At 31.1% G+C, this 25,779-nt stretch overlaps 1 protein-coding gene across 1 annotated transcript; it reads right to left on the reverse strand.

Annotated features, from left to right (window-relative positions):
• Positions 1 to 21,475: 21,475 nt before the first annotated feature.
• LOC148947404 (uncharacterized) lies at positions 21,476 to 25,082 on the reverse strand. The gene is made up of 2 exons (XM_089095797.1): positions 24,681 to 25,082; positions 21,476 to 23,762 (listed from the first exon to the last, which is right to left on the reverse strand). Exons 1-2 carry the CDS (start codon positions 25,080 to 25,082, stop codon positions 22,947 to 22,949), a joined length of 1,218 nt encoding a protein of 405 aa, XP_088951923.1. The 3' UTR covers positions 21,476 to 22,946.
• Between the last annotated feature and the right edge of the window lie 697 nt (positions 25,083 to 25,779).

Consider the following 25,779-nt stretch of genomic DNA (forward strand, 5'->3'; position numbering starts at 1 on the left):
CAGTTGCAGCTCTTGTATTAGAAATATACAAGAGGCGAAAAAATATTAGAAATATATGAAATTTTCCTGAGGCGAAAAAAATTTCAATGATTTAAAGAACATGAAAATTGGAACTTGGAATGTTACGACATTAAAAAATGACTATCGTATCGACATTTTGACTGACGAATTCAGACGATTCGAACTGGATCTATTAGGAGTTTAAGAAACTCATATCCCAGGGGTAGGAAGCATGAAATTAGGTGATATAGAATTTGTTTACTCAGGCAGGAAGGATGGGTTACATAGACAGGGAGTAGGGCTCATGATGAATAAGGAAGTGGCTAAGTCTTGTTTAGGCTGGGAAGGTATTAATAATAGAATACTAATTGCTCATTTTATGACTAGTAAGTTCAAGGTATCAGTTATAGTAGTATACGCCCCTGTAGAACCGACTGATGGAAATACTAGTGACTCAGATGAATTCTACTTACAGTTACAGGATCAAATAGACAAGGTCCCACGTAGAAATATGATGTTATTGCTGGGAGATTTTAACGCCCAGGTTGGTAGAAATAAGGATAGATGGTATCCCAGCTTAGGTAAATTTGGTGTAGGAAAAGAAAACAGTAATGGATACAGACTTTTGCAATTTTGTAGGTATAACAATCTAGTTATAACAAATACGGTGTTTGGTCATAAAATGGCTCATAAGCTAAAATGGTATTCACGTGATGGTAAGACAGCAAACCTTATTTATTATGTTATAGTAAATCGAAGACTGTCAGGATCAATACAAGATACTAGGGTATATAGGAGTGCTGTTATTGATGTTAAAAGTAAAGATCACCATCTAGTAGTGTCAAGGATTAATTTAAAGCTGAAATATCGGAAGGGTAATTACCTCCCGGGAAGTTATGATGTTAGTAGACTCCAGGATGAGAATTTGAGAGAAACTTTCCAGGAACAGTTGAATACTAAACTTGAGAGTTTAAAATTTGATAATGTGGAAGATGGTTGGAATAATTTTAGAAAAATAATTTGTGAAGTTGCTGAAGGTGTATTAGGGAAGAAAGCTAGAACTGCAGCTAAGAATATTAGTGAAAAAGCTTTAAGTTTAATAGAAAGGAGAAAGGACTTGTACAATAATTATCTGAGTGATAGATCACATGAAAACAAAAGAAATGTAAAGAAAGTGGAGAAAGCATTGAAATATGAACTAAGGAGGTGTGAAGTGGAGGCCATGGATAAAATTGCCGAGGATTTAGAAGATGCAGCTAGACGGCATAATAGTAAAATATTGTACTGGCACGTTAACAAATTGAGAGGTAGTAGTCAATCCGGACTTGTCCCAGTTAAAGATAGGAATGGGGTGGCAATTAGCGATAAGACAAAAGCTAAAGCGAGATGGGCCGAACATTTTGAGAATTTGCTTAACCGTGATAGAGTTGCAGGAAAAAATATAGAGGAAAATGAAAAAGTTTGTGATACCTTGGATGTGAAGGAAGATTTTTTATGTGAGGAGGAATTAGAAACAGTACTAAAAGGATTAAAGAATAATAAGGCTCCAGGTGCTGATAGGGTAGTAAATGAGTTTCTTAAATATGGTGGCGCTGAGGTTAGAAATAAGTTATTGGAGATTATGAATATGATTTTTGAAGAACGGGAAGTACCTAATGATTTTAGGAAAACCTTAATTAAGCCACTTTATAAGAAAGGTGATAAAAGTGAGTGTGGTAATTATCGAGGTATTAGTCTGGTCTCTGTAGATAGCAAATTACTTAGTAATATGATACTTTTTAGACTGAGAGATGCCGTAGACAAAGTTTTAAGAGAAGAGCAGTGCGGTTTTAGAAAAGGTAGAGGATGTGATGACCAAATTTTCACTCTTAGGTTAACAATTGAGAAGTGCCAAAGTTTTCATACACCTTTGGTCATCAGTTTTATAGATTATGACCAAGCATTTGATTCTGTTGATAGAAGACCTTAAGCAAAGGTTTTTTCCTTTTATGGAATACCAGACAAATACACTAAAGAAATTAGTGCTATGTACGAGAATACCACTTCTGCAATTAAGGTAGGAAATGAAGTTAGCAGCTGGTTTTGTATTAAATCAGGAGTTAAGCAGGATTGTGTTCTATCCCCCTTTATATGGATTATTTTGATGGACTTTGTTTTAAGGAGCACAGGAAAGGCAATGGGAGACCACGGAATCAAATGGGGAGGAAAAAGTCTCCTGGACTTGGATTATGCTGATGATTTAAGCATCCTAGATGAAAGTGTGAGCAAAATGAATGAAGTTTTAGAGGCTTTGCGAGTTCAGGGTGCTAGTATTGGTTTGAAAATTAATGTTAGGAAGACCAAGTCACTAAGGCTAGGAATAAGTGAAGATGAAAACGTGACGTTGGGTAATGAAAAGATTGATCAGGTGGGCAGTTTCACTTACCTTGGTAGTATTATTAGTAAAGATGGTGGGAGCAGTGAAGATGTTAAAAATAGAATAGCCAAGGCTCAGGGTGTTTTTTCACAGTTAAAAAAGTCTGGAAGAATAGGAAGATAAGTCTGCAAACCAAGATTAGAATCTTAGAAGCTACAGTGATGACAGTGGTCAAATCTGGCTCTGAAGCATGGACGCTCCGAAAAGCGGATGAAGATTTGCTAGATGTTTTCCAGAGAAATTGCTTTAGGATTGTTCTGGGTACCCGGCTGACTGACCGTATTTCAAACAATAGGCTATACGAAAAATTTGGTTCAGTACCGCTCTCTAGGGCTATAATGAAAGAAAGGTTGAGGTGGTTAGGGCATGTTGTTCGGATGAAGGATGACAGATTGCCGAAGATTGTTCTTTTCGGCCAACCGTCTAGGGCTAAATGGAAAGCAGATCGTCCCCGTCTGGGGTGGGAGGACGTCATAAAGAAAGATTTAAAGGGAATGGGAACTTCGTGGGCGGGTGTAAAAAGGGAGGCTTTGAAAACATTGGGATGGAGGAGGAGCCTGCGTAGCTGTTTTGACCTCAGGTGGCTTGGTGCTGCAATGAGTTGTTAGTAGTAGTAGTAGTAGTATTAGAAATAAATGACTGCTTAGATAGTAATTATCATGTATCTACTGTTTTTTATGATGTTAAAAAAGCATTTGACACTTTAAACCATGAAATTCTTTTTGATAAAATGGAAAATTCCGGTATAAGAGGGAAAGGACTAGAAATAATAAGATCATACCTTTATGGACATAAAATCGTGGTAGATGTTGATGGACATTTGTCTAGTTTAAATGATCTTGAAGATATTGGTGTCCCACAAGGATCGGTATTAGGTCCGCTTTTATTTTTGATGTATATTAATGATATTCCACGATGTTTGCAGGGAAATAATGGTATTGCAATTTTATTTTCAGATTACACAGCTGTTTATGTTAAATCGAAGGATTCATATACAATGATTCAAAATCTGTTTAACACTGTTAGTTCAGTTAATCGATGGTTTGTTTCTAATTATTTAGTACCGAATTTTAAGAAGACTGAATTTATGGTTTTTGGTTATTCAAAACGTGATACTAAAAAAATTTCATGTCAGGAGCTTCAAGTTGGTGAGCATAAAATACGTAGAGTTCAATCATATCGCTATTTCGGAGTTTTTATTGATCCCCTTTTGTCATTTCAAACTCATATTGATCATTTAAGGGTGAAACTTTCGCAAAATATTGGGTCTATGTATCGTTTGCAACATGTTTTTCCGTTTTCAATTTTAAAAATAATTTATCATTCTTTGATTGCTCCTTATTTAAATTATTGCACAATTATTTATTTAAATACTTTTTGGACGCATATAAAACCCCTACAGATCCTTCAAAATAAGGCAGTAAGAATACTTGGAAATTTTTTACATCGTCCATCAAAACTTAGAGATGCATCGGAAACTGAAACATTATTTCTTTTCTTGAATTTATTAGATCTGAAACATATAAGAGAACTTAATATATCAATATGGCATTTTAAAATACAAGATCCTAGTAGTTATTTTTATGAAAAATCTCTGTTGATTCTGCCCCCTCCTTCGGCTCTTAGGTGTTCTGGAACATATCTAATTCCCTTTGTTAATTGTGAAAGATCTAGATTTTCAATTAGATACCAAATACCATTTATTTCAAATAAATATAGGCTGAAAGATAGAATTCAAATTGAGTCATTTCGAAAAATATCAGTTCTAAGGAAGAAAATATTAAAATTATGTATTGACCTGTGATGGTGGAATAGAAATTTTTTTATTATTATTATTATTTTTTTTGTTTATATTTGTTACCCATGTTGGGATAGCCTTCCATGCCCCACTTGTCCAGCGTTTGTTTTCTTTATGTTTGTTATGTTTTTCGTTTTTTTCTTTAACCATGTTTTTTTTCTTTCTCTCTTTTGTTATGATGAGGAAATGTTTTTTTTTTTTTTTTTTTTTTTTTTTTTTTTTTTTTATTAATACCCAATTTTACGAGCTTTGCTCTCTGTTGGGGGCATATGTTTTTTTGTTATGTTAGATCAAGAATAATAAAGAGGACCAAATCTTAAAAAAAAAACCCAAGTTTGCGGTAATTAAACTTGCTTTTAACGCAAGTATATCGGATAAACTTATTTTGCAACCCCCACCCCCTAAATTTTTTTTATTGGATCAACCTATTTTGCCCCTCCCCACCTAAAAAAAATCCTGAATCCGCCCCTGCCATCCGAAAAGTCAAGAGCATGGGCTATAGAATCATTTTTTCTCCAAATCATTGCCAGCCGGAAACAACACAACTTCTATCAGGGTTATTTTTAGAAATATAATTAATTATGAATAAATTTTTTTGGCCATAGAATAAGATTTTGAGCTTAGTGTCAAACGTTTTCAGTAAAGAACTGAAAAAAATCAAATGAATTTACTGAAAAAAAAATATGCACTGTCAGTTTAATTTACATATGCAGATATTTATTCCATAAAATCTTAATAGATTTTTAATAATAAAATAATAAATTTTGAATGAAGTACAAACTATATTCTGTCTTTTAGAAAGCATAGGGTTTAGAACCCTACTCAGATTAATTTCTGCTCGTTTTGAGTTTGAAATATTTTAATTTCTGTTTGTTTTGATTTTCATTTTTTTATTGATTCTGATTTGTGGTAGTTGTATGCTTGGAAGATTATTTGATTCTGTTTTCTTCATTAAACTGACCATACACATTTTTTTCACTAAATTCATTTCAGTTTTTTTCAGTAAAATACAAATTATATTCTAGCTTTTAGAATGTATGGGGCTTAGAACCCTACTCATATTAATTTCTGCTTGTTTTGAGTTTGACTTATTTAAATTTCTGTTTGTTTTTTGGTATATTTATTTATTGATACTGATTTGTGGTAGTTGTATGCTTGCTATATAATTTGATTCTATTTTTGTTCATTTTTTGTTTAATAGAGTTCTTTAATTTTTTTTTTGAAATACTTATTTTGTGGAAAATGTTTTTTTAAAATTAATTTCCGTTCGTTTTATATTGACATAGTCTTTTTCAGGGAGAAACACAAAGCCTCTTCTAAACTTAAAAAACTATCCCTTCCATAAGAACTTTAAATACCCTCTCGGCATAACTTACAATCCTTGCCCCTTATCTGTGGGGTTGGTTTCAATCCCAAAAACCAGGCTCCCCAAAATTTCTAATAGATGCATTTTCTATAGATATGACGATATTTATTCCTTAAAATCTTAACTAATTTTCGATTTCTTAAAGCTATAAAGGTGGAAACATTTAAAAAAATTTTTATCAATAAAGTAATAATTATATTCTGGGTTTCAGAAAACATAGGGTTTTGCATTAATCCCTGTTTGCATTCTTTTTTGTATTAACTTTTCGTCAAAGACTCAAAAGCCATTCTAATCCTTTTATCCTAGGACTTGCTGATATATGATATCTAATATCAGCCGATATATAAATAAGCCATGAATTTTTAATTAGTAAAACAAAAGTAAGTTTTAAAATCATAATTAACATATTTATTTCTGAATTTTTCTACTACGGTCATATCTAATATTGTGTTTATCTACTTTATGTTCGTTTAAGAATTATATTGAATTTTGTTGCAACTGTTTTGTATTTTGGAAGAATTATTCTGTTTTGTAAGAACTATTTCACATTTTATAAGACACATTTATATTTTCTAAGATCATTTTGCATTTTGTAACTGTCTTGTATTTTTCAAGAACTATTTATGTTCATTAAGAGCATTATTTGGCTTTTGTATGAGATATTTTGTGTGGTAAAGTGGTTTTATGGTTGTTGAGGTGGATACCTTTATTCTTACTTGGCAGGGGGGCTAGTCTATGACTCTAAAGTAATTAATCTTTGGCAGTGTGCCTTAGGTTATGACCTAACTATTGGGGCGTACCAGTTGGGAATTTTCCGAGGGACTAAATGTAGATTGTAGAGAGGTTGGCTATTCTGCCAACGTATTCGCGTATTCTGGTATAATTTTTGCAATTTCAAGTACCGTTGATACGAAAGCCATTTTTTCCTCTGGAAAAGCCTTTTTTTCAATCTACTATTTTATCTAGTCTCTCGGCCCAGTTTTTCCAACGGCCACCAGTTGTGGTAACGTGGTTTTTTGGCTGTTGAGGTGGATACCTTTATTCTCCCTTTATATGTGAGATAAACTATGGCCCTAAGGTAATTAAACTTTGTTAGCGTGCTTTAGGCTAAGACCTGACTAATTAGGCGTACCAGCTGGGTATATTCGAGAGACTAAATGTAGATTGTAGAGAGGTTGGTTATAATACAATACTTTTATTCAGTTAACATATACTAGTACAAGGTATGATAATAGATATATATTCTACTGGGACTGGTTGTCCCAAGTAGACCACAAGTATCAGAAAATCTACAATAATATATAATAAGATACTTAGACACTTACAATAATCCGACAATATTCCAAGGTATTTCTAAATCAACGGACCAGAGCTCAGTCGGGCATAAAATTAGTATCAGTCTACCCCTTCACATAAAATGTATCTTTTATACATTTTTATCAACCACACCTTCCTGGACCCAACCGACGCAATAGCTAGGAAGTAGTAATTTCTCAATTTCCCGTTAATCAGAAACTTGGCAGGATATGTTCCTTATCTTAATAAAAAGTGGTATTTCTAAACTTTTGTATTTGCGTCTTAATATTTTTACTAAATTCCAAATTGACTTAATTAGAAAGCTTCACCACAATACTCCCCATTTAAAGAAGAGTTGCCCACAACTCTCAATACTTTACTTTTAAAACAACTTAATTTTGTGCACAGCTATTATGCTGCCATGTTTGGGTCATTATATGCACATACCCTCAATGGGTTTCCTTAGGGTCATGTTTAAGGTCAAATATATGCCATGTCCTTTTTTGTCCAAAGATATTAATTTTGAAATTTATCCTTGTTTCTCTTTTTCTGTATCTCTAAGACTGGAAAATTCTCTTTTTACCCTTTTATATGCATCTTCTGTTTTAGCTTGACCACCAGTGCCTTAAGCATTATATTAGTGGTTCTGCTTATATTAGATTTCAAGCTATATTAGAAACTATTTGATTAATTGAGTTTAAATTTAAGTCCAATTAATAATTTAATTTATCCAGGTGATGTGGTTGATATACCGTTTATTTTTCGGGTTTAGAAATGCCTTGGATAGATTACACATAACAATTTCTGGTTTTTAAATTTTCACATATTTTTCCAGCACAAAGCATTTTCACATATTTCAATAATATAAAGCCTCACTTTCTAGGCCTAAATTAAGTTCTGATTTTATCACACTTTATGATGAACCTGTAGTAAAGTCTGTAATACTGCATAGAGTTTCCAAAATATCAGTTGACCAGTTATGTTTTGGCTTCTGATGGTATGAGCTGTTAGTATCAGGTTACAATTAAATTGGCTTCAAATTTTGTTACTTTCCAAAAATGTGTCAAAAAAATGATTGAGAAATGGATCCGAAAGGATGTCACATAAAGATTTGTTTTCCAAAAAAAAGGTAAGGCAGTATCTAAAATAAATATTCACATTAGAATACACATACGCATAAAGTGTTACACATATAGTAAAAAGAAACACTCGATTTTGTAAAGTTTAATTACTTTTAATTATTTTTCTCTCTTTTTACTTTAAACATAATATGCCGATTAAATAGAAACATTATGTTTCTTGCTGGATCATCGTTTTCAAACTTAATACTTAACGGATATAACATGACTTTGCTATTGACATTTCTATATTTACAATTTTTTTTAAATATAAATATCAAAACAATTGTCCTTAAATACTGACTCTACATTTACATAATATAGTTAGTTTCATTACATCCAGTAAAATTTAAGAGGCAATAATTATTTTTTTTATGAAACGTAATTTTTGACAAGTCTTGTCAGAACACGATTGGCGAAGTTTTATTTCGTCCCGGAGACAAAATTTGTGCAGGAAGCTATGATGTCACTTAGATCTGAGCTTATTTTCTACGGTAATTATTTTTACTGGTGAGATATATTATGAAGAAAACTTTGACGTTATTAACATACCGATTAAAGGAAGAAAAAAATATAGATATTTTTTTAGAGACTGTTTACTTGTTTTCTTTTTCCCAGGTTACCATTATTTTATTTAAATATTAATCAGTTGGTAACAACCCTAGTTCTTCCTTTTTCCGTTTCTTGATCTTAATTTTGGATTCAAAGTTTTTTTTTGTCCTCTTTGTAATATTGACAAGTTTTTCCGTGGTCTCTATAATGTGGTTTATAAGGATCCGAATTCGAGCGTGGTTTTGTTGCTTCGTTAAATGTCTTTAGCCTCCGTTCCTCATGAAGTTTGGCCTTTCTCATTAGCGATTTAGCCATTTGTTCTGCTGAAGCAGGAACTTATTGCCGTCCTTCTGGTTTCTTTACTGTTCTCCATAATCTCTCTCTTAAGGAGGTTTTTCTTAACGATGCTCCAGGTTTAGTTATATCTGTGTCTGTAGAAGGATTATCGGTTTCAAATTCTGTTAGCCCCCGTCTGGTAGATGGTGTTTGTTCCAAAAGCCATTTTTGTGCTAAGACTGTAGGCGAGTCTAGCGTATGAAAATCAAATAATTCTTTGGTTTCTTCCAATTTTTCTTCTTCTTTGTATTTGTAGGTTGTGCTTAAGGCTCTTCTCTATCGCTTTCATCGCTAGTATCCGATAAGCATTGAACTTTTCCCTTTTTCTCTTGTTTGTTATGGAAAGTTTGTGACCAAGACTGGGCTAAATATTCCTTCCACTTCTTCCAACTGTTGTGGTCGTTAAAAAGGTCATAAAATTCATATGGCCTTCTGATATATACTGGTGCAATTGTTTCATCTTTTTCTTTGTCTGAAGAAATGGGCTTTTATTTCCATGGTTTTGAAAAAAATCCTTTCTTCATTCTACTTTAGTGTACTATTTCTTCCTTTTCGTTTTACTGATGCTTTAAATCATAGGTTAAGTTATTTGGTAGAATTTTTACGATCCTATAGGGCCCGTCCCACTTTGGTTTTAACTTTTTTGTCCCTTTTCGATTGGTTTCGTATGCATAGACCAAGTCTCCTAAACAATAATTGTCATATTTTTGCTTTTTCTGTCATATTTTTCTTTGTGTTCTGTTTTCGCATCTTCCAAATTGTCTTTAACCTGTTCCATAACCTGTCTTTAACCTGTTCAAAAAATATTACATATATGATTGGGTTCGAGCTCTAGTCAATACCACGCTCTTTAAGCCAAAGATTTTTTAGTACTTTCATAAGAGCTATTTATTCTAATCACAGTTGATATAATTATCCAGTAAGCTTATCGCATATCATTTCTGGTCTTCGTTCTCGGTGCGAACAAAAAGCTCCTCCCACTTCTTTCTGCATTAGCGGGTTAGTCTGTTTTCGATTGTTTCCAACAAAGTACATTATTCGTAATAGCGGGTTTCCACTTTTTTCCGATTAGATCACAGTCTGACTTGTCTACCGGTGAAAAGATCTGATGCCCCCTATGTTTCTATCTGCAAAAACGTTCTCTGGAGCACTCGCACCTTGGTCCGGGTTTTTAGAATGGGTGAGATAGGGAAAGATCATACTGGATAATTATAAAAACTGTGATTCTAATTAATGGCCTTTGTGACTAAGCGGTCATTTTTAAGGAACTGGAACAAAATCTGAACTCTAGCTTAAAGAGCAAGGTATTGACTAGGGGGTGAGCCCCCTAATATACGTATTAAAAATATGTAAATATGGAAGTTCGTTACACAAGTTAATTCGTAAGTTACGTACATTTATTACTAATAAAAACATTCGTAAATAAAATTAAACAAGTTTCGAGAAAGTCATTTAATCAAATAAAAGTAAAATTAATATGCAAATTTTGTTTTAATTATTCATTTACGGTGAGCCAAAATCAAAACCTGCATTAATTCAAAAACCTTCAAAAATTAAATAAAAAACAGGTTTTTTTAACTGAAAGTAAGGAACGACATTAAAACTTAAAACGAACAGAAATTATTCCGTATATGAAAGGGGATGTCCCCTCCTCAACGCCTCGCTCTTTGCGCTAAAGTTTGACTTTCTCACGACTCTATTTTTTTTAACAATAAAATCTACTCTAACTACTCTAACTACTAACATTTTTTTATACTTTTTCCACTACTAGTACACATTTATGAACTTCATTCAGCTAATAATAAGCAATCTCTTATATGAGATTGCGCATTTAATAGCCAGTCAATCTTCTGTTCTTCGAGTTATTGTTGGGTTCTAAGAAAAATTTCATTTTTCTTATAACTAAACGAGAGGGGTAGCATTGAAAAATGAACCTTATTAGTTTGTACAGAAGTGAAAAGTTGAGAAAAGAAGTTCGTGGACAATTTAGGGTTTCGGATACCCCCTTCCACAAACGTCCTTAGCCCGTGTATTAGTTCGTTTTGAGTTTTATTCATTTATTGATAGTGATGTGTGGTAGTTTTACGTTTGGAAGATTATTTGACTTTATTTCTAATAAGTAAGAACTGGACAGCCATTGTTACAAAAAGCATCAGAGCCGTCTTCTGTTGAATTTCTTTCGTCTGAAATAAGTCTTAGTGTTTGTAGAATAACACGTTAATGCAAGCGGATATTTGCTTGCATTAATCTTGCTTCGCTTGCGCATTTAATAGCCAGTCAATCTTCTGTTCTTCGAGTTATTGTTGGGTTCACAAAAAAAATTCATTTAATCTTTGAATAATCTTTTTGATATCCAATCGCATTCAAATGGCTGAAGAAATTGATAGACTAATTGAGTCTTTCATCAGTTTGAGACTATCACAAGTCTTTAAATAATTCAAAAAAATTTAAACAAAAATTAATAGACTCAGAATTTTTCTATGTAGAAAAGTTTATTTCTCACAGAGATTATTCTGTATATGAGACAGGCTGCTCCCTCCTCAATACTTCGCTTTTTATCATAAAGTTTGACGTTTTTTTCCCAGGTGCTTAAGACTGTCTCATGAAATATGAAGTTCGGGCCGTTCGATTAGAATTAGAAGATTTTTTAAAAGTACTGAAAACATCAAGGTGAAGAGCAATGGATTGAATTGAGGGCAGCCCCCTTCGTATATGGTACTATTTTTGTTCGTTTCGTACTCCGTACTTTGAGTTGAAGAAAGTTTTCATTTATTTAGTTCAATGAAGGGTGGACATATTCCTAAAAAAATTATTTACGCTTGAAAAATGATTAATGATCTTAAAAAATGATTTAAACAATCTCTCATATAAGAGATTGCTTATTATTAGCTGAATGAAGTTCATAAATGTGTACTAGTAGTGGAAAAAGTATAAAAAAATGTTGGTAGCTTGCAAGAACAGTGTTGATATGTTATGTTGTTAAATCTTGTGAATTTGTTGCTAGTTTTTCTGTTGAATAAATACATTCAATGTTACCCCCAACATGGTTGAACACAACTTTTCATGTTTTCTATTTTTTGGTTGTTTTAGAATCCTCTATATTAGACTGCTGCTTCATTATGGTTGAACTATATGAATGTATGGTTAAAATCTACTCAATAACTCTAACTATAACTCTAAACTCCAAACTAAAACTCTTATCTAAAACTAAACTATAACTCTAAACTAAAACTCTTAACTACTATAACTCTAACTAAAACTGTAAGCTAATACCAAACTGAAACTCTAAGCTAAAACTCTAAACTAAAACTAAACAATAACTCTTAAGTAAAACTCTTAACTACTATAACTCTAACTAAAACTGTAAGCTAATACCAAACTGAAACTCTAAGCTAAAACTCAACTATAACTCTTAACTAAAACTTAACAAAAATTAAACTAAACTATAACTCTAACAAAAACTCTAAGCTAAGACTCCAAACTAAAACTCTAAATTCTCAACTAAAACTAAACTAAAAATAGAACTAAAACTCTAAGCTAAGACTCTAAACTAAAACTCTAAACTCTAACTAAAACTCTAAGCTAAGACTCCAAAGTCTTAACTAAAACTAAACTAAACTATAAGTCTAACTAAAACTCTCAGCTAAGACTCTAAATTAAAACTATAAACTCTAAACTAAAACTCTTAACTACTATAAGTCTAAGCTAAAACAGTAAGCTAATATCAAACTGAAACTCTAAACTAAAACTCTTAACTAAAACTAAACTATAACTAAACTAAAACTCTTAACAAAAATTAAACTAAGCTAAGGCTCTAAGACTCTAAACTAAAACTCTCAACTAAAACTAAACTAAACTATAACTATAACAAAAACTCTAGGCTAAGACTCCAAACTAAAACTCTAAATTATCAAATAAAACTAAACTAAACTATAAATAGAACTAAAACTGTATGCTAAGACTCAAAACTCTAAACTAAAACTCTTAACTAAAACTAAACTATAACTCTAACTAAAACTCTAAGCTAATACTCTAAACTAAAAATCTTAACTACTATAACTAAAACTGTAAGCTAATACCAAACTGAAACTATAAACTAAATTTCTTAACTAAAGCTAAACTATAACTCTAAACTCAAACTCTTAACAAAAATTAAACTAAACTATAAGTCTAACTAAAACTCTAAACCCTAAACTAAAACTCTTAACTAAAACTAAACTATAACTCTAAACTAAAACTCTTAACTACTGTAACTAACTAAAACTGTAAGATAATACCAAACTGAAACTCTAAACTAAAACTCTTAACTAAAACTAAACTATAACTCTAAACTAAAACTCTAAAGTCTAAACTAAAACTCTTAACTACTATAACTCTAACTAAAACTCTAAGCTAAAACTCTTAAGTAAAACTCTTAACTAAAATTAAACTAAACTATAACTCTAACTAAAACTCTAAACTCTAAACTAAAACTCTTAACTAAAACTAAACTTTAACTCTAAACTAAAACTCTTAACTACTATAACTCTAACTAAAATTGTAAGCTAATACCAAACTGAAACTCTAAGCTAAAACTCTTAACTAAAACTAAACAATAACTTAACCTAAACTCTTAACAAAAATTAAACTAAACTATAACTAACAAAAACTCTAAGCTAAGACTCTAAACTAAAACTCTAAACTCTAACTAAAACTCTAAGCTAAGACTCTAAACTCTTAACTAAAAATAAACTATAACTCTAACTAAAACTCTAAGCTAAGACTCTAAAGTAAAACTATAAACTCTAAACTAAAACTCTTAACTACTATAAGTCTAAGCTAAAACACTAAGCTAATATCAAACTGAAACTCTAAACTAAAACTCTTAACTAAAACTAAACTATAACTCTTTTAGTTTAGAGTTATAGTTTAGTTTTAGTTAAGAGTTTTAGTTTAGAGTTTCAGTTTGATATTAGCTAACTGTTTTAGCTTAGACTTATAGTAGTTAAGAGTTTTAGTTTAGAGTTTATAGTTTTACTTTAGAGTATTTGCTTAGAGTTTTAGTTAGAGTTATAGTTTATTTTATTTTTAGTTAAGAGTTTAGAGTCTTAGCTTAGAGTTTAAGTTAGAGTTTTAGTTTAGAGTTTTAGTTTAGAGTTTTAGTTTTAGAGTCTTAGCTTAGAGTTTTATTTCTATTTATAGTTTAGTTTTAGTTGAGAATTTAGAGTTTTAGTTTAGAGTCTTAGCTTGGAGTTTCTGTTAGGGTTATAGTTTAGTTTAGTTTTAGTTAGGAGTTTTAGTTAAGAGTTAAAGTTTAGTTTTAGTTAATAGTTTAGAGTTTCAGTTAGAGTTATAGTTTAGTTTAATTTTTGTTAAGAGTTTTAGTTAAGAGTTTTAGTTAGAGTTATAGTTTAGTTAAGAGTTTTTGTTTAGACTTTAGAGTTTTAGTTTAGTTTTAGTTAAGAGTTTTAGCTTAGAGTTTCAGTTTGGTATTAGCTTATAGTTTTAGTTATAGTTACAGTAGTCAAGAGTTTTAGTTTAGAGTTATAGTTTAGTTTTATTTAAGAGTTTTAGTTTAGGTTTTAGAGTTTTAGTTAGACTTATAGTTTAGTTTAATTTTTGTTAAGAGTTTGAGTTTAGAGTTATAGTTTAGCTTTAGTTAAGAGTTTTAGTTTATAGTTTCAGTTTGGCATTAGCTTACAGTTTTCGTTAGAGTTATAGTAGTAGTAGAAGTAGTAGAAGTAGTAGTAGTTATAGTAGAGTTATAGTTAGAGTTTCAATTTGGTATTAGCTTACAGTATTAGTTAGAGTTATAGTAGTTAAGAGTTTTAGTTTAGAGTTTTACTTTAGAGTCTTAGCTTAGAGTTTTAATTAGAATTATAGTTTAGTTTTAGTTAAGAGTTTTTGTTTAGAGTTTAGAGTCTTAGCTTAGAGTTTTAGTTCTATTTATAGTTTAGTTTAGTTTTCGTTGAGAAATTAGAATTTTAGATTGGAGTTTTAGCTTAGAGTTTTTGTTTGAGTTATTGCTTCGTTTAATTCCTCTAAACAGTTCTACTTTACATCTCTAGTTTAGTTTTAGTAAAGATTTTTAGTTTAGTTAAGAGTTTTAGTTTAACTAACTAATACTGTAAGCTAATACCAAATTGAAACTCTTAACTAAAACTAAACTATAACTCAAAACTAAAACTCTTAACTACTATAAATCTAACTAAAACTGTAAGCTAATACCAAACTGAAACTCTAGGCTAAAACTCTTAACTAAAACTAAACTATAACTCTTAACAAAAATTAAACTAAAGTATAACTCGAACAAAAACTCTAAGCTAATACTCTAAACTAAAACTCTAAATTCTCAACTAAAACTAAACTAAACTATAAATAGAACTAAAACTCTAAGCTAAGACTCTAAACTAAAACTCTAAACTCTAACTAAAACTCTAAGCTAAGACTCTAAAGTAAAACTCTAAACTCTAAACTAAAACTCTTAACTACTATAAGTCTAAGCTAAAACATTAAGCTAATATCAAACTGAAACTCTAAACTAAAACTCTTAACTAAAACTAAACTAAAACTCTTAACAAAAATTAAACTAAGCTAAGACTCTAAACTCTAAACTAAAACTCTTAACTAAACTAAAATTCTTTACTAAAACTAAACTAGAGCTGTAAACTAGAACTGTTTAGTGGAACTAAACGAAGCAATAACTCAAAAAAAAACTCTAAGCTAAAATTCCAATCTAAAATTCTAATCTCTAATCGAAAACTGAAGTAAACTATTATTAGAACAAAAGCTATAAGATAAGAATCTAAACTCTGGACAAAAACTCTTTACTGAAACTAAACTAAACGATACCTCTAACTGAAACACTAAACTAAGGCTCTAAGTTTAAACTTTAAACTCTAAGCTAAAACTCTTAACCACTATAACTCTAATTAAAACTTTAAGATAATACCAAACTGAAAATCTTAACTAAAATTAAACTATAACTCTAAACTAAAACTCTTAAATACTATAACTCTAACTAAAACTGTAAGCTATACCAAACTGAACTCTAAACTAAAACTCTTAACTAAAACCAAACTATAACTCTAACTAAAACTCTAAGCTAAGACTCTAAAGTAAAACTCTAAACTCTAATAAAACTCTCAACTACTATAACTCTAACTAAAGCTGTAAGCTACTACCAAACTGAAACTCTAAACTAAAGCTCTTAACTAAAACTAAACTATAACTCTAAACTAAAACTCTAACTACTATAACTAACTAAAACTGTAAGCTAATACCAAACTGAAACTCTAAACTGAAACTCTTAACTAAAACTAAACTATAACTCTAAACTAAAACTCTTAACAAAAATTAAACTAAACTATAACTTTAACTAAAACTCTAAATTCTAAACTAAAACTCTAAAATCTTAACTAAAGCTCTTAACTAAAATTAAACTATAACTAAAACTCTAAGCTAAGACTCTAAACTCTAGACAAAATCTCTTAACTAAAACTAAACTATAACTCTAACTAAAACTCTAATATATGACTCTAGAGTAAAGCTCTAAACTCTCAACTAAAACTCTTAACTACTATAACTCTAACTAAAACTGTAAGCTAATACAAGACTGAAGCTCTAAAGTAAAACTCTTAACTAAAACTAAACATGCATTCTAAACTCTATAGTCTAAACTAAAATTCTTAACAAAAATTAAACTAAACTATAACTATAATTAAATCTCTAAACTAAAACTCTGAATTAAAACTAAAAAACTATAACTCTAAACTAAAACTCTTAACTACTATAACTCTAACTAAAACTTTAAGCTAATACCAAACTGAAACTATAAACTAAAACTCTTAACTAAAGCTAAACTATAACACTAAACTCAAACTCTTAACAAAAATTAAACTAATCTATAACTCTAACTAAAACTAAACTAAAACTCTTAACTAAAACTAAACTATAACTCTAAACTAAAACTCTTAACTACTATAACTCTAACTAAAACTGTAAGCTAATACCAAACTGAAACTCTAAACTAAAACTCTTAACTAAAACTAAACTATAACTCTAAACTCTAAAGTCTAAACTAAAACTCTTGACTAAAACTAAACTATAACTCTAACTAAAACTCTAAACTAAGACTCTTAGCTAAAACTCTAAACTCTTAACTATAACTAAACTAAACTTCAACTCTAACTATGACACAAATATGAAGGGTGAGTATAATCATCAAACAACCATCCAATAACCAGATGTCTATCCAATTTGTTGTTGAACTTATGTTGACATCCAAAGAAAACAACAAACAAATTGAGCAACACACATAATAATCAAACAATCATCCAAAAACCAGATGTCTACATCCAAGTTGTTTTTGAACTTATGTTGACATCCAATAAAAAAACAAATAAATTGACCAACACTCATAACCATCGAAGAAACATCCAATAACCAGATGTCTACATCATATTACCATCAAACAGAACAAAACCATGAAAAAACATCAAAGTGAGAAAAACCATGAAAAAACATCCTCAGTGAGAAAAACCATAAAAACATGCATAAATTGTGTAAGCCTCGGAGTCGATAGGCCCTCCCTACTTTTGTGGTAGTTGTATGATTGGTAGATTATTTCATTCTATTTTTGTTCATTTTGGTTTAATGAAGTTCTTGACTTTATCTGAAAAACGTATTTTGTGGAAAAAGTTTTTTTTAATTAATTAAGAAGCATAAAGCCATTTTTCCGATGGAGGGGATTTTCTACGGGGATGATTTTCTTACGGGAGGGATTTATTTTTTGAGAGTGAAAGCTTCTGGGGATGAGGTTTCCAGGGGAAATTTTACACAAGAGGAATTTTTTGGAATTCATATACAGAATTCATTTATTTATTCTAATTTCTATTTGGTGCCTTAATTTTACACGTGGAGATGTTCTCGAGGAATGTTCTGGGGAAACTCAGCGGGGTTGTATTCTCTTAAGAAGTGGGGATTTTTCGAAGGCTCAAATTTTTCATGGGGGACTTTTCACCTGGAGAAATTCTCTGTGGGAAAATTTTCCGCGGGATAAACTTTCCATTGGGGGGGGGGGGGAGGGAGTTTACGGTGAAAATGTTCCACATAGGAAGATTTCTGACATGACTTGAAATAACTATAAAGAAAAAACCTGTCTGTAATAAATAAATGTCTTTTTTTTTCAAATGACAGCATGCCTGGGAGAATTTTTCATGCGAAATTGTCCGAATGAAATTCCGGGGGATTTGCAGCAAGGATGGAATTGTCCCAGGGTAATTTTTCCAGGGCGGATGGACTACTACTATAAGTAGTCCAGGGCGGATGGGCGGATAACTACTATAACTCTAACGAAAACTGTAAGCTAATGCCAAACTGAAACTATAAACTAAAACTCTTAACTAAAGCTAAACTATAACTCTAAACTCAAACTCTTAACAAAAATCAAACTAAACTATAAGTCTAACTAAAACTCTAAAACCTAAACTAAAACTCTTAAATAAAACTAAACTATAACTCTAAACTAAAACTCTTGACTACTGTAACTCTAACTAAAACTATAAGCTAATACCAAACTGAAACTCTAAGATAAAACTCTAAACTAAAACTAAACTAAAACTCTAAAGTCTAAACAAAAACTCTTAACTAAACTATAACTCTAACTAAAACTCTTAACTAAAACTCTTAACAAAAATTAAACTAAACTATAACTCTAACTGAAACTCTAAACTCTTAACTAAAACTAAACTTTAACTCTTAACTAAAACTCTTAACAAAAATTAAACTAAACTATAACTCTAACAAAAACTCTAAGCTAAGACTCTAAACTAAAACTCTAAATTCTCAACTAAAACTAAACTATAAATAGAACTAAAACTCTAAGCTAAGACTCTAAACTAAAACTCTAAACTAAAACTCTAAACTAAAACTCTAACTTAAACTCTAAGCTAAGACTCTAAACTCTTAACTAAAAATAAACTAAACTATAACTCTAACTAAAACTCTAAGCAAATACTCTAAAGTAAAACTATAAACTATAAACTAAAACTCTTAACTACTATAAGTCTAAGATAAAACAGTTAGCTAATATCAAACTGAAACTCTAAACTAAAACTCTTAACTAAAACTAAACTATAACTCTAAACTAAAACTCTTAAAAAAAATTAAACTAAGCTAAGAGTCTAAACTCTAAACTAAAACTCTTAACTAAACTAAAACTCTTTACTAAAACTAAAGTAGAGATCTAAACTAAAACTCTTAACTAAAACTAAACTAAACTATAACTCTAACAAAAATCTAAGCTAAGACTCTAAACTAAAACTCTAAATTTTCAACTAAAGCTAAACTAAACTATAAATAGAACTAAAACTCTAAGCTAAGACTCTAAACAAAAACCCTTAACTAAAACTAAACCAAACTATAACTCTAACTAAAACTCTAAGCTAAGACTCTAAAGTAAAACTCTTAACTCTAAACTAAAACTCTTAACTACTATAACTCTAACTAAAACTGTAAGCTAATACCAAACTGAAACTATTAACTAAAACTCTAAACTAAAACTAAACTATAACTCTAAACTAAAACTCTTAACAAAAATTAAACTAAACTATAACTCTAACTAAAACTCTAAACTAAAACTAAACTATAACTCTAAACTAAAACTCTTAACTACTATAACTCTTAACAAGGATGGAATTGTCCCAGGGTAATTTTTCCAGGGCGGATGGACATTTTACCTGGTAGGAACTCTCTGTGGAAAAATTTTTAGGGGAGAGGGGGATATTTTTCATAGAGAGGGAGTTGGATTCCCCGGCATTGATTGAGAAAGCTATCAGAAACTAAATAAAAACAAGGTTTTATCAGCTGAAAGTAAAGAGCAACGATTAAAGTTGAAATGAACAAAAATTATTCCGTAGATAAAAGGGGCTGCCTTCTTCTCGATACCACACTCTTTAAGCTAAATTTCTATATTTGGTATCAAATATTTAAAAAAAACTCCTGAAACAAAAAGGCCGCTTAAGTATAATCTGAATCTTTTTTATAAGTACTAAGCGCTTTAGCGTAAAGAAGAGAGTATTAATTGGGGACAGCCCCTTTCATACATAGAATAATATCTGTTCGTTTAAGTTTTAAAGTAGCTCCTTACTTTCTGTTAAAAACTTGCTTTTATTTGATTTTATCAAAATTTCCGTTTTTAGACTTTCAGGTACGAGTCAAGTCACTTCTTACTTACAATTTGTTCGACGAACTGTTTTATCTCCGTGAAATTGGTTGCATAATCAGCTGCCACTGAAGATAATCCTAAATAACAATTGTTATTCCTGGATCAAATTAAATTAAAAAAAAAATTCAAGGCTTTTTAAAAATACTAGCCATTAGGACCGAAATTTTCCTGAAGTTAAGAATCTTCAAATTAATCCTCTGGCCTTCATTACCTGAATTTGCAACTCATATCACCCTATAACTCCTTAGAATTTCTCTGAAAAAGAACAGAAATTACTCTGTGCAGAGTGAGATACTACTATTTAAATCCTGCCTAAATAAAGAACCTGCATTCTTGGTTTGAGTGTTATTTTTTTGGCTCTTTTCATTAACATTTAAACTAGTTTATTGAAAAAGCAATCAAAACAAACGTTAGTAAAGAATGGGAACTTGAGTTTCATTATCCTACCTTTTGTATACTACCTTCCTAGTCACCTTAATATTTTTCTTATGTCCTCCATTACCAAACAGAGTTAGGCTAGTTTTAAGTTGTGTGCTTTTTCTAAAATAGGCTATTTGTTTATATTTACTAAAATTTATTGGTAAAAAATGTAAAAAGTTGAAAATGTAAAAAAGGTGAAGTTTACTAATTTTTTTTTTTGGTACAAATATAAAAGATAAAAATGTAAAAAAAAGGTAAAAAAATATATTTTAATAATAGACGGAGGGGTAACCAAATTTGTTTTTCAATTCCTTTTTTTGCAAACTTTTTTTCCGGTAGAAATATGAAAAAAAAATTTTCCTTTGAAATACTCCTGAAAGGCATTTTTCAAAATCAAGGCGGGGGTGAACAAAACTAGATAGGTACAAGTACCCCTGTCCGTTCCTTCAACTGACACCACTTGAGCTAGCAGGTAACTGCAACATCATAGAGAGATGTTTAATGATCGATTCAATGATATTGATAATTTCAGCGTTTTTTGTAGATTTATAAAAAAAAACACGCGGATAAATGGTCTGTTTACAAATATAATAAAATTTAAAATCCATATCGAATTGTGATGAAACTTTGAGGTAATAAATATTTTATTGGTAATGGCTAAAAGTATAAAATAAAAATTTCTATACAGCCTTTGTAGTCTAATGATAATAGCCTTTAGTGCCGATTGCAACACAAGCTCAAATTGAGGATGACAGATTTTTTTTAAATATTTTAATATATTTTTAAATATAATAATATATTTATATATTAATATATTTTAATATTAATATTTAAATATTGTATATTTTCGTTCATGCACCCTTTAATTATTAATGATTAGTTCTCTTAAAATGTTAAAATCCTTGTTGCCAAAGCAATGAAAGTAAACTTTCTGACGAGAATAATAAATAGTTTGCCGCATTGCTGCTGAAAAACTGCATTAATAATGGTACAACTTTTTTTTTAAGTATGCTAGCTACATATCTTATAATTCTTTAGAATCCTTCAGGTTATAAGAATCTGAATATAATTCAAATTGAAAAATAGTTCGTAAATAGTTGAATTTCTTACAGCTTCTCAAAGACGCCAAGGATAATATACCTGCCTAGGCAAAGCTTAAATGAGATACTAAGTCAAATTTGTATTTAATGCCTTAATTCAGTAGAAACTCAAGTTGAGTTCCATAGGTTTTTTGGAATAAATTGGAAAAGAATGTTTTGAATATTGATCATATATATTTTAAAGCATAAAAACTAAACAAAAAAGAAACATTTTTGAAATACAAAATTCTGATAAGATATGATATATATTAAAAAAAAATAACAACAACACAAGCTTAGCTTGGCCAAATACACACTTCAAAGTAAAACAAAAAAAAGGGACAATAGCATCAATGAAGGTTTGAAACGAACCTGACGCATAAAACTTACACTTTTTTTCATAGTAATTCAAACATAAAATGAACATAAATCTTAATGATTGAATGAGGGAAAGTTAAAACAAACAGAAACTAAACAGATAATAAAGCTAAGCGTAAAACGAACAGAAATTACTACAAACAGGATTAGGGCCAACGGAAGTCTTAAGAAGTCACAGTCTGAAGAAGCCATCGTCGCAGTCACGCCTAGGTGAAGTTGCTGGTACTTGCAGCTGTAGTCACAAGTAGTTGTAATCGCAAGAAATTAAAGTGTCCAGTAGTTTCTGTTGCAAGCACTTGCCATCAAACTTCAGACTAATAGTGGTCGTAAGCAAAAACTGTCACAGTTACAGGGAGTCACCACTGCAAGAAGACAGTCTCCAGAAGTCAGAGTTCCAATTGTTGCAGCCGTAAGCAGTCACATGTGAAAGTGGTTGTAGTCACAAACTGTCGTAGTCCCATCTACTCATAATCACATCCACAATGAGTGGCGTTAAAGGAATTTGCAGTCGTGGTCAAAAGGGCTCACAGTTGTAAGAAGTCACAGTAAGGAGAAGTTGCTGTCATAAGTCTTCGCAATCAGAAAAGGTTTTAGTTTTTAAGCTGTCACAGTTGCATCTCTTCACAGTCACAAATATTTGCAGTCACATTCAAAATTGGCTTCAGTGAAGGATATAAGGAGTCACAGTCACAATTTCTCGTGGTCGTAGTAATTGCAGTAGTTAGTAGTAGAAGCAGTATTATTCATAGTAGTATTGGTAGAAGCAGTGGCAAAAGTAGAAGGAAAAGTAACACTTGTCAGAAATTCTAACCAAATGTAACTATATACATGTGTAATATATATAGATGAGTATAACTCACACTCCTAACGCTAAGTAACACCCCTAATATCTTTTAAGACCAAAAAATTATTACCGTTTTGTTGAAAACAAATACATTTAAACAAACTAACTTTTTTTTTCATAAACGCTCAATGTTTGAATTAATAATTAAGACTACTTGAAAATAAAGTAACAACATCCTTGTATATTTCTTGTTCAGCTTCATTAAACAATACTGCTACAACTTCTTTTGCTTTGTTTTTATCGGTAGATAAGTCAAATGGTTTTCTATCAGCATGGTTAGGAGTTTCCATAAGCTGTTTAAGTGTTTTCGCATTATCATTCATATTTTTAGCATAAGTTAGTAATGTTTTAGCGACTTCATAATGTCCATACTCCAGGGCTAGATGCAAACCAGAGTTTCCATCCTCATCCGTAAATTTTAGAATGTTTTCAAGCTCTACAATAATTTTGAGACTTTTTAGCAAACTCTTGACAATATTACAGTAGCCATGTTTAACCGCTAGATGTAAAGCCGAAGGAGTAACCACAGCTTGTTTTGCAATCAGCTTCTCTACATTATTCACATTATTACTCAGTACCTCTTGCAACAGCTCTTTATTGGCTTCCAAAATATTTTTTATGTGTCCTTGTTGGGCATACTGAAGAGTTCTATTATCATGTAGATCCTCAGCATAAATACTTGTACCGGCCTTTAATAATGCTATCATCTCATCTAGATGTCCCTCCTGAACTGCTGCATGCAATATTGTCATACCTTCTTCATTACGAACATTTGTAATTATTTTCATATCAACTTGTGTTGAACACATACAATTAGTATGGCGAAATATTTCTCTAATTAAATTGAATAGGTCATATATACCACGAGAAGCAAAATAAAAAGGATCAGATCCATAGTTCTTCTTTCTATTAAAGATAGCACCATGCTGTGACAAAAGTTTAGCGATAGCCCGTATTTATTAACAAATTCTTGGATTATTTGCTTACTATTTCCATCGTCGACATTAATGAACATGTTAACTGATTTTAATAGCTGATCAACATAATGATCGTTTGAAAGTTCTTTGGGAGTCTGACTTTCATCATTCTTAGCATTAAAAATAGCTCCATTTTCTAAAAGTAAGTGAACAATGTCACCTAAATTGGTACAACCCAAATGGAGTAATAAAGGCAGTTTTGGCTGAATCATCTGAGTCCATTTTTACTTGCCAATATCCCCTTCTCAAGTCTAAAATTGATATAAATTTTGCGGAGCCAACTGACTCTAGAATTTCATCCATTCTTGGTATAGGGTACGCGTCTGATTCGGAAATGCTATTCAGTTTTCTGCAGTCTTCTCAAAATCTAATGGAGCCTAGTTACTTCTTGGATAATACAACTTGTGCTACAAAGTCTGAGTAAGTTGGTTCTATCGTCCCTCCATTGAGCCGGCAGGCAATTTATTTTTTCTGTTATTTTATGTGTGATCCCAGTCGTCAGTCCAGAGCTTTTGGTACTGGTCTCTTGTATTTTAATAGTATCCTATGTACTACATTTTCTGTTTTTCCGATTCGGTCTGTTAATACATCTGCAAATTCCGTGAATAACTTATTTAATTGGGAATTCTGAGCCTGGCTCAGATATGTTCCTGCCGAAACTCTTTCAATGGCGTTTATATGTGTTTCTGCCGGGTCTATTGTACCTAAAGGGGCACTTTCCTCGTCATGTTCTGAGGTCGAAATCATGAGACAGCGCTTTTGCGGATTCTTGAGGTTTTCTTTTTCATTCTCTTTGTTAAATTTCCTCAATAAATTCACATGGTAAACTTCTTCTTTTTTTCTTGCTCCATCCAATTCTATCATATAATTTACATCATTCATTTTCTTTTTTACCTTATTCGGTCCCTTCCATCTCACTTCCAGTTTATTATTTCCGTCCGGTAATAAAATGAGGACTTCCTCCCCTTCCCTGAATTCGCGCATTCGGGTGGATTTATCGTACCATGTTTTCGTTTTGTCTGCATATTTCCCCTGTGCTTGTTTTGCCATTTCAGGGTATTTATGCAGTTTTTCTCTTAGTGATAGCAAGTGGGTTATCACTGTTTCCTCATTTTTCTCCTCATTCTCACCCGATTCCTTCAAATTGTTTAACATCCCCCTTGGGTTTGTTCCATATAGTAATTCAAATGGCGAGAACCCTGTAGCTTGGTGTGGAGTTTCTCTGTATGCAAAAAGGACATAAGGAAGCATTTTGTCCCATTGGTTTACATCGTCTCTTACAAAACTTCTCAACATCCTAATTAGGGTTACGTTAAATCTTTCTGTCACTCCATTTGTTTGAGGATGAACTGGAGTAGTTAATACTTGTTTAATACAGAGAATTTCGTATAATTTTCAGATGTATGTCGATATAAAATTGGTTCCATTATCTGTTAAGATTTCCTTCGGGATTCCGTGACACGAGACATATTTCGCTAATTCTTCTGCGATTCTTGGTGATTTTGCTGTTCGCATTGGGAAAGCTTCTGGGTATCTCGTAGCCAGATCATTAATAACTAAAACGAATCTGTTTCCCGTGCTAGACTTCGGAAGTGGGCCTACAATGTCCATTGAAATTCTCTCAAATGGTTTGCCGAAAATGGGCATTTTTTTCATTGGAACTTTTTGATTTGATTTTTTGTATGCGACTAATTGACAGTCTTTGCATCTTTTACAAAAGCTGATAATATCTTTTTTTAATCCTTTCCACCAAAAACGCTGCAAGACTTTATCTCTTGTTCTTTGGGATCCAATGTGCCCCCCGTTATGTACTGTGAGTAAGATGTGATGTATTTGAAATACGAAAATAAAGTTCCTTTCTAAAGATATTTCCGATTTCTTACAATTAAGCTAAATCTAATCGCAAAAAATGAAAAGTCCCTAATCAGCAAAAAGAGAAATTGCATTTCTATCTTCAGTCAGACAACGGCGCTAGTCGTTCGAATTTCGCTAA

This window comes from Artemia sp. Qi Xiang Cuo, chromosome 10, assembly GCF_049724085.1.
Source record: "Artemia sp. Qi Xiang Cuo chromosome 10, ASM4972408v1, whole genome shotgun sequence".
NCBI lineage: Eukaryota > Metazoa > Arthropoda > Branchiopoda > Anostraca > Artemiidae > Artemia > Artemia sp. Qi Xiang Cuo.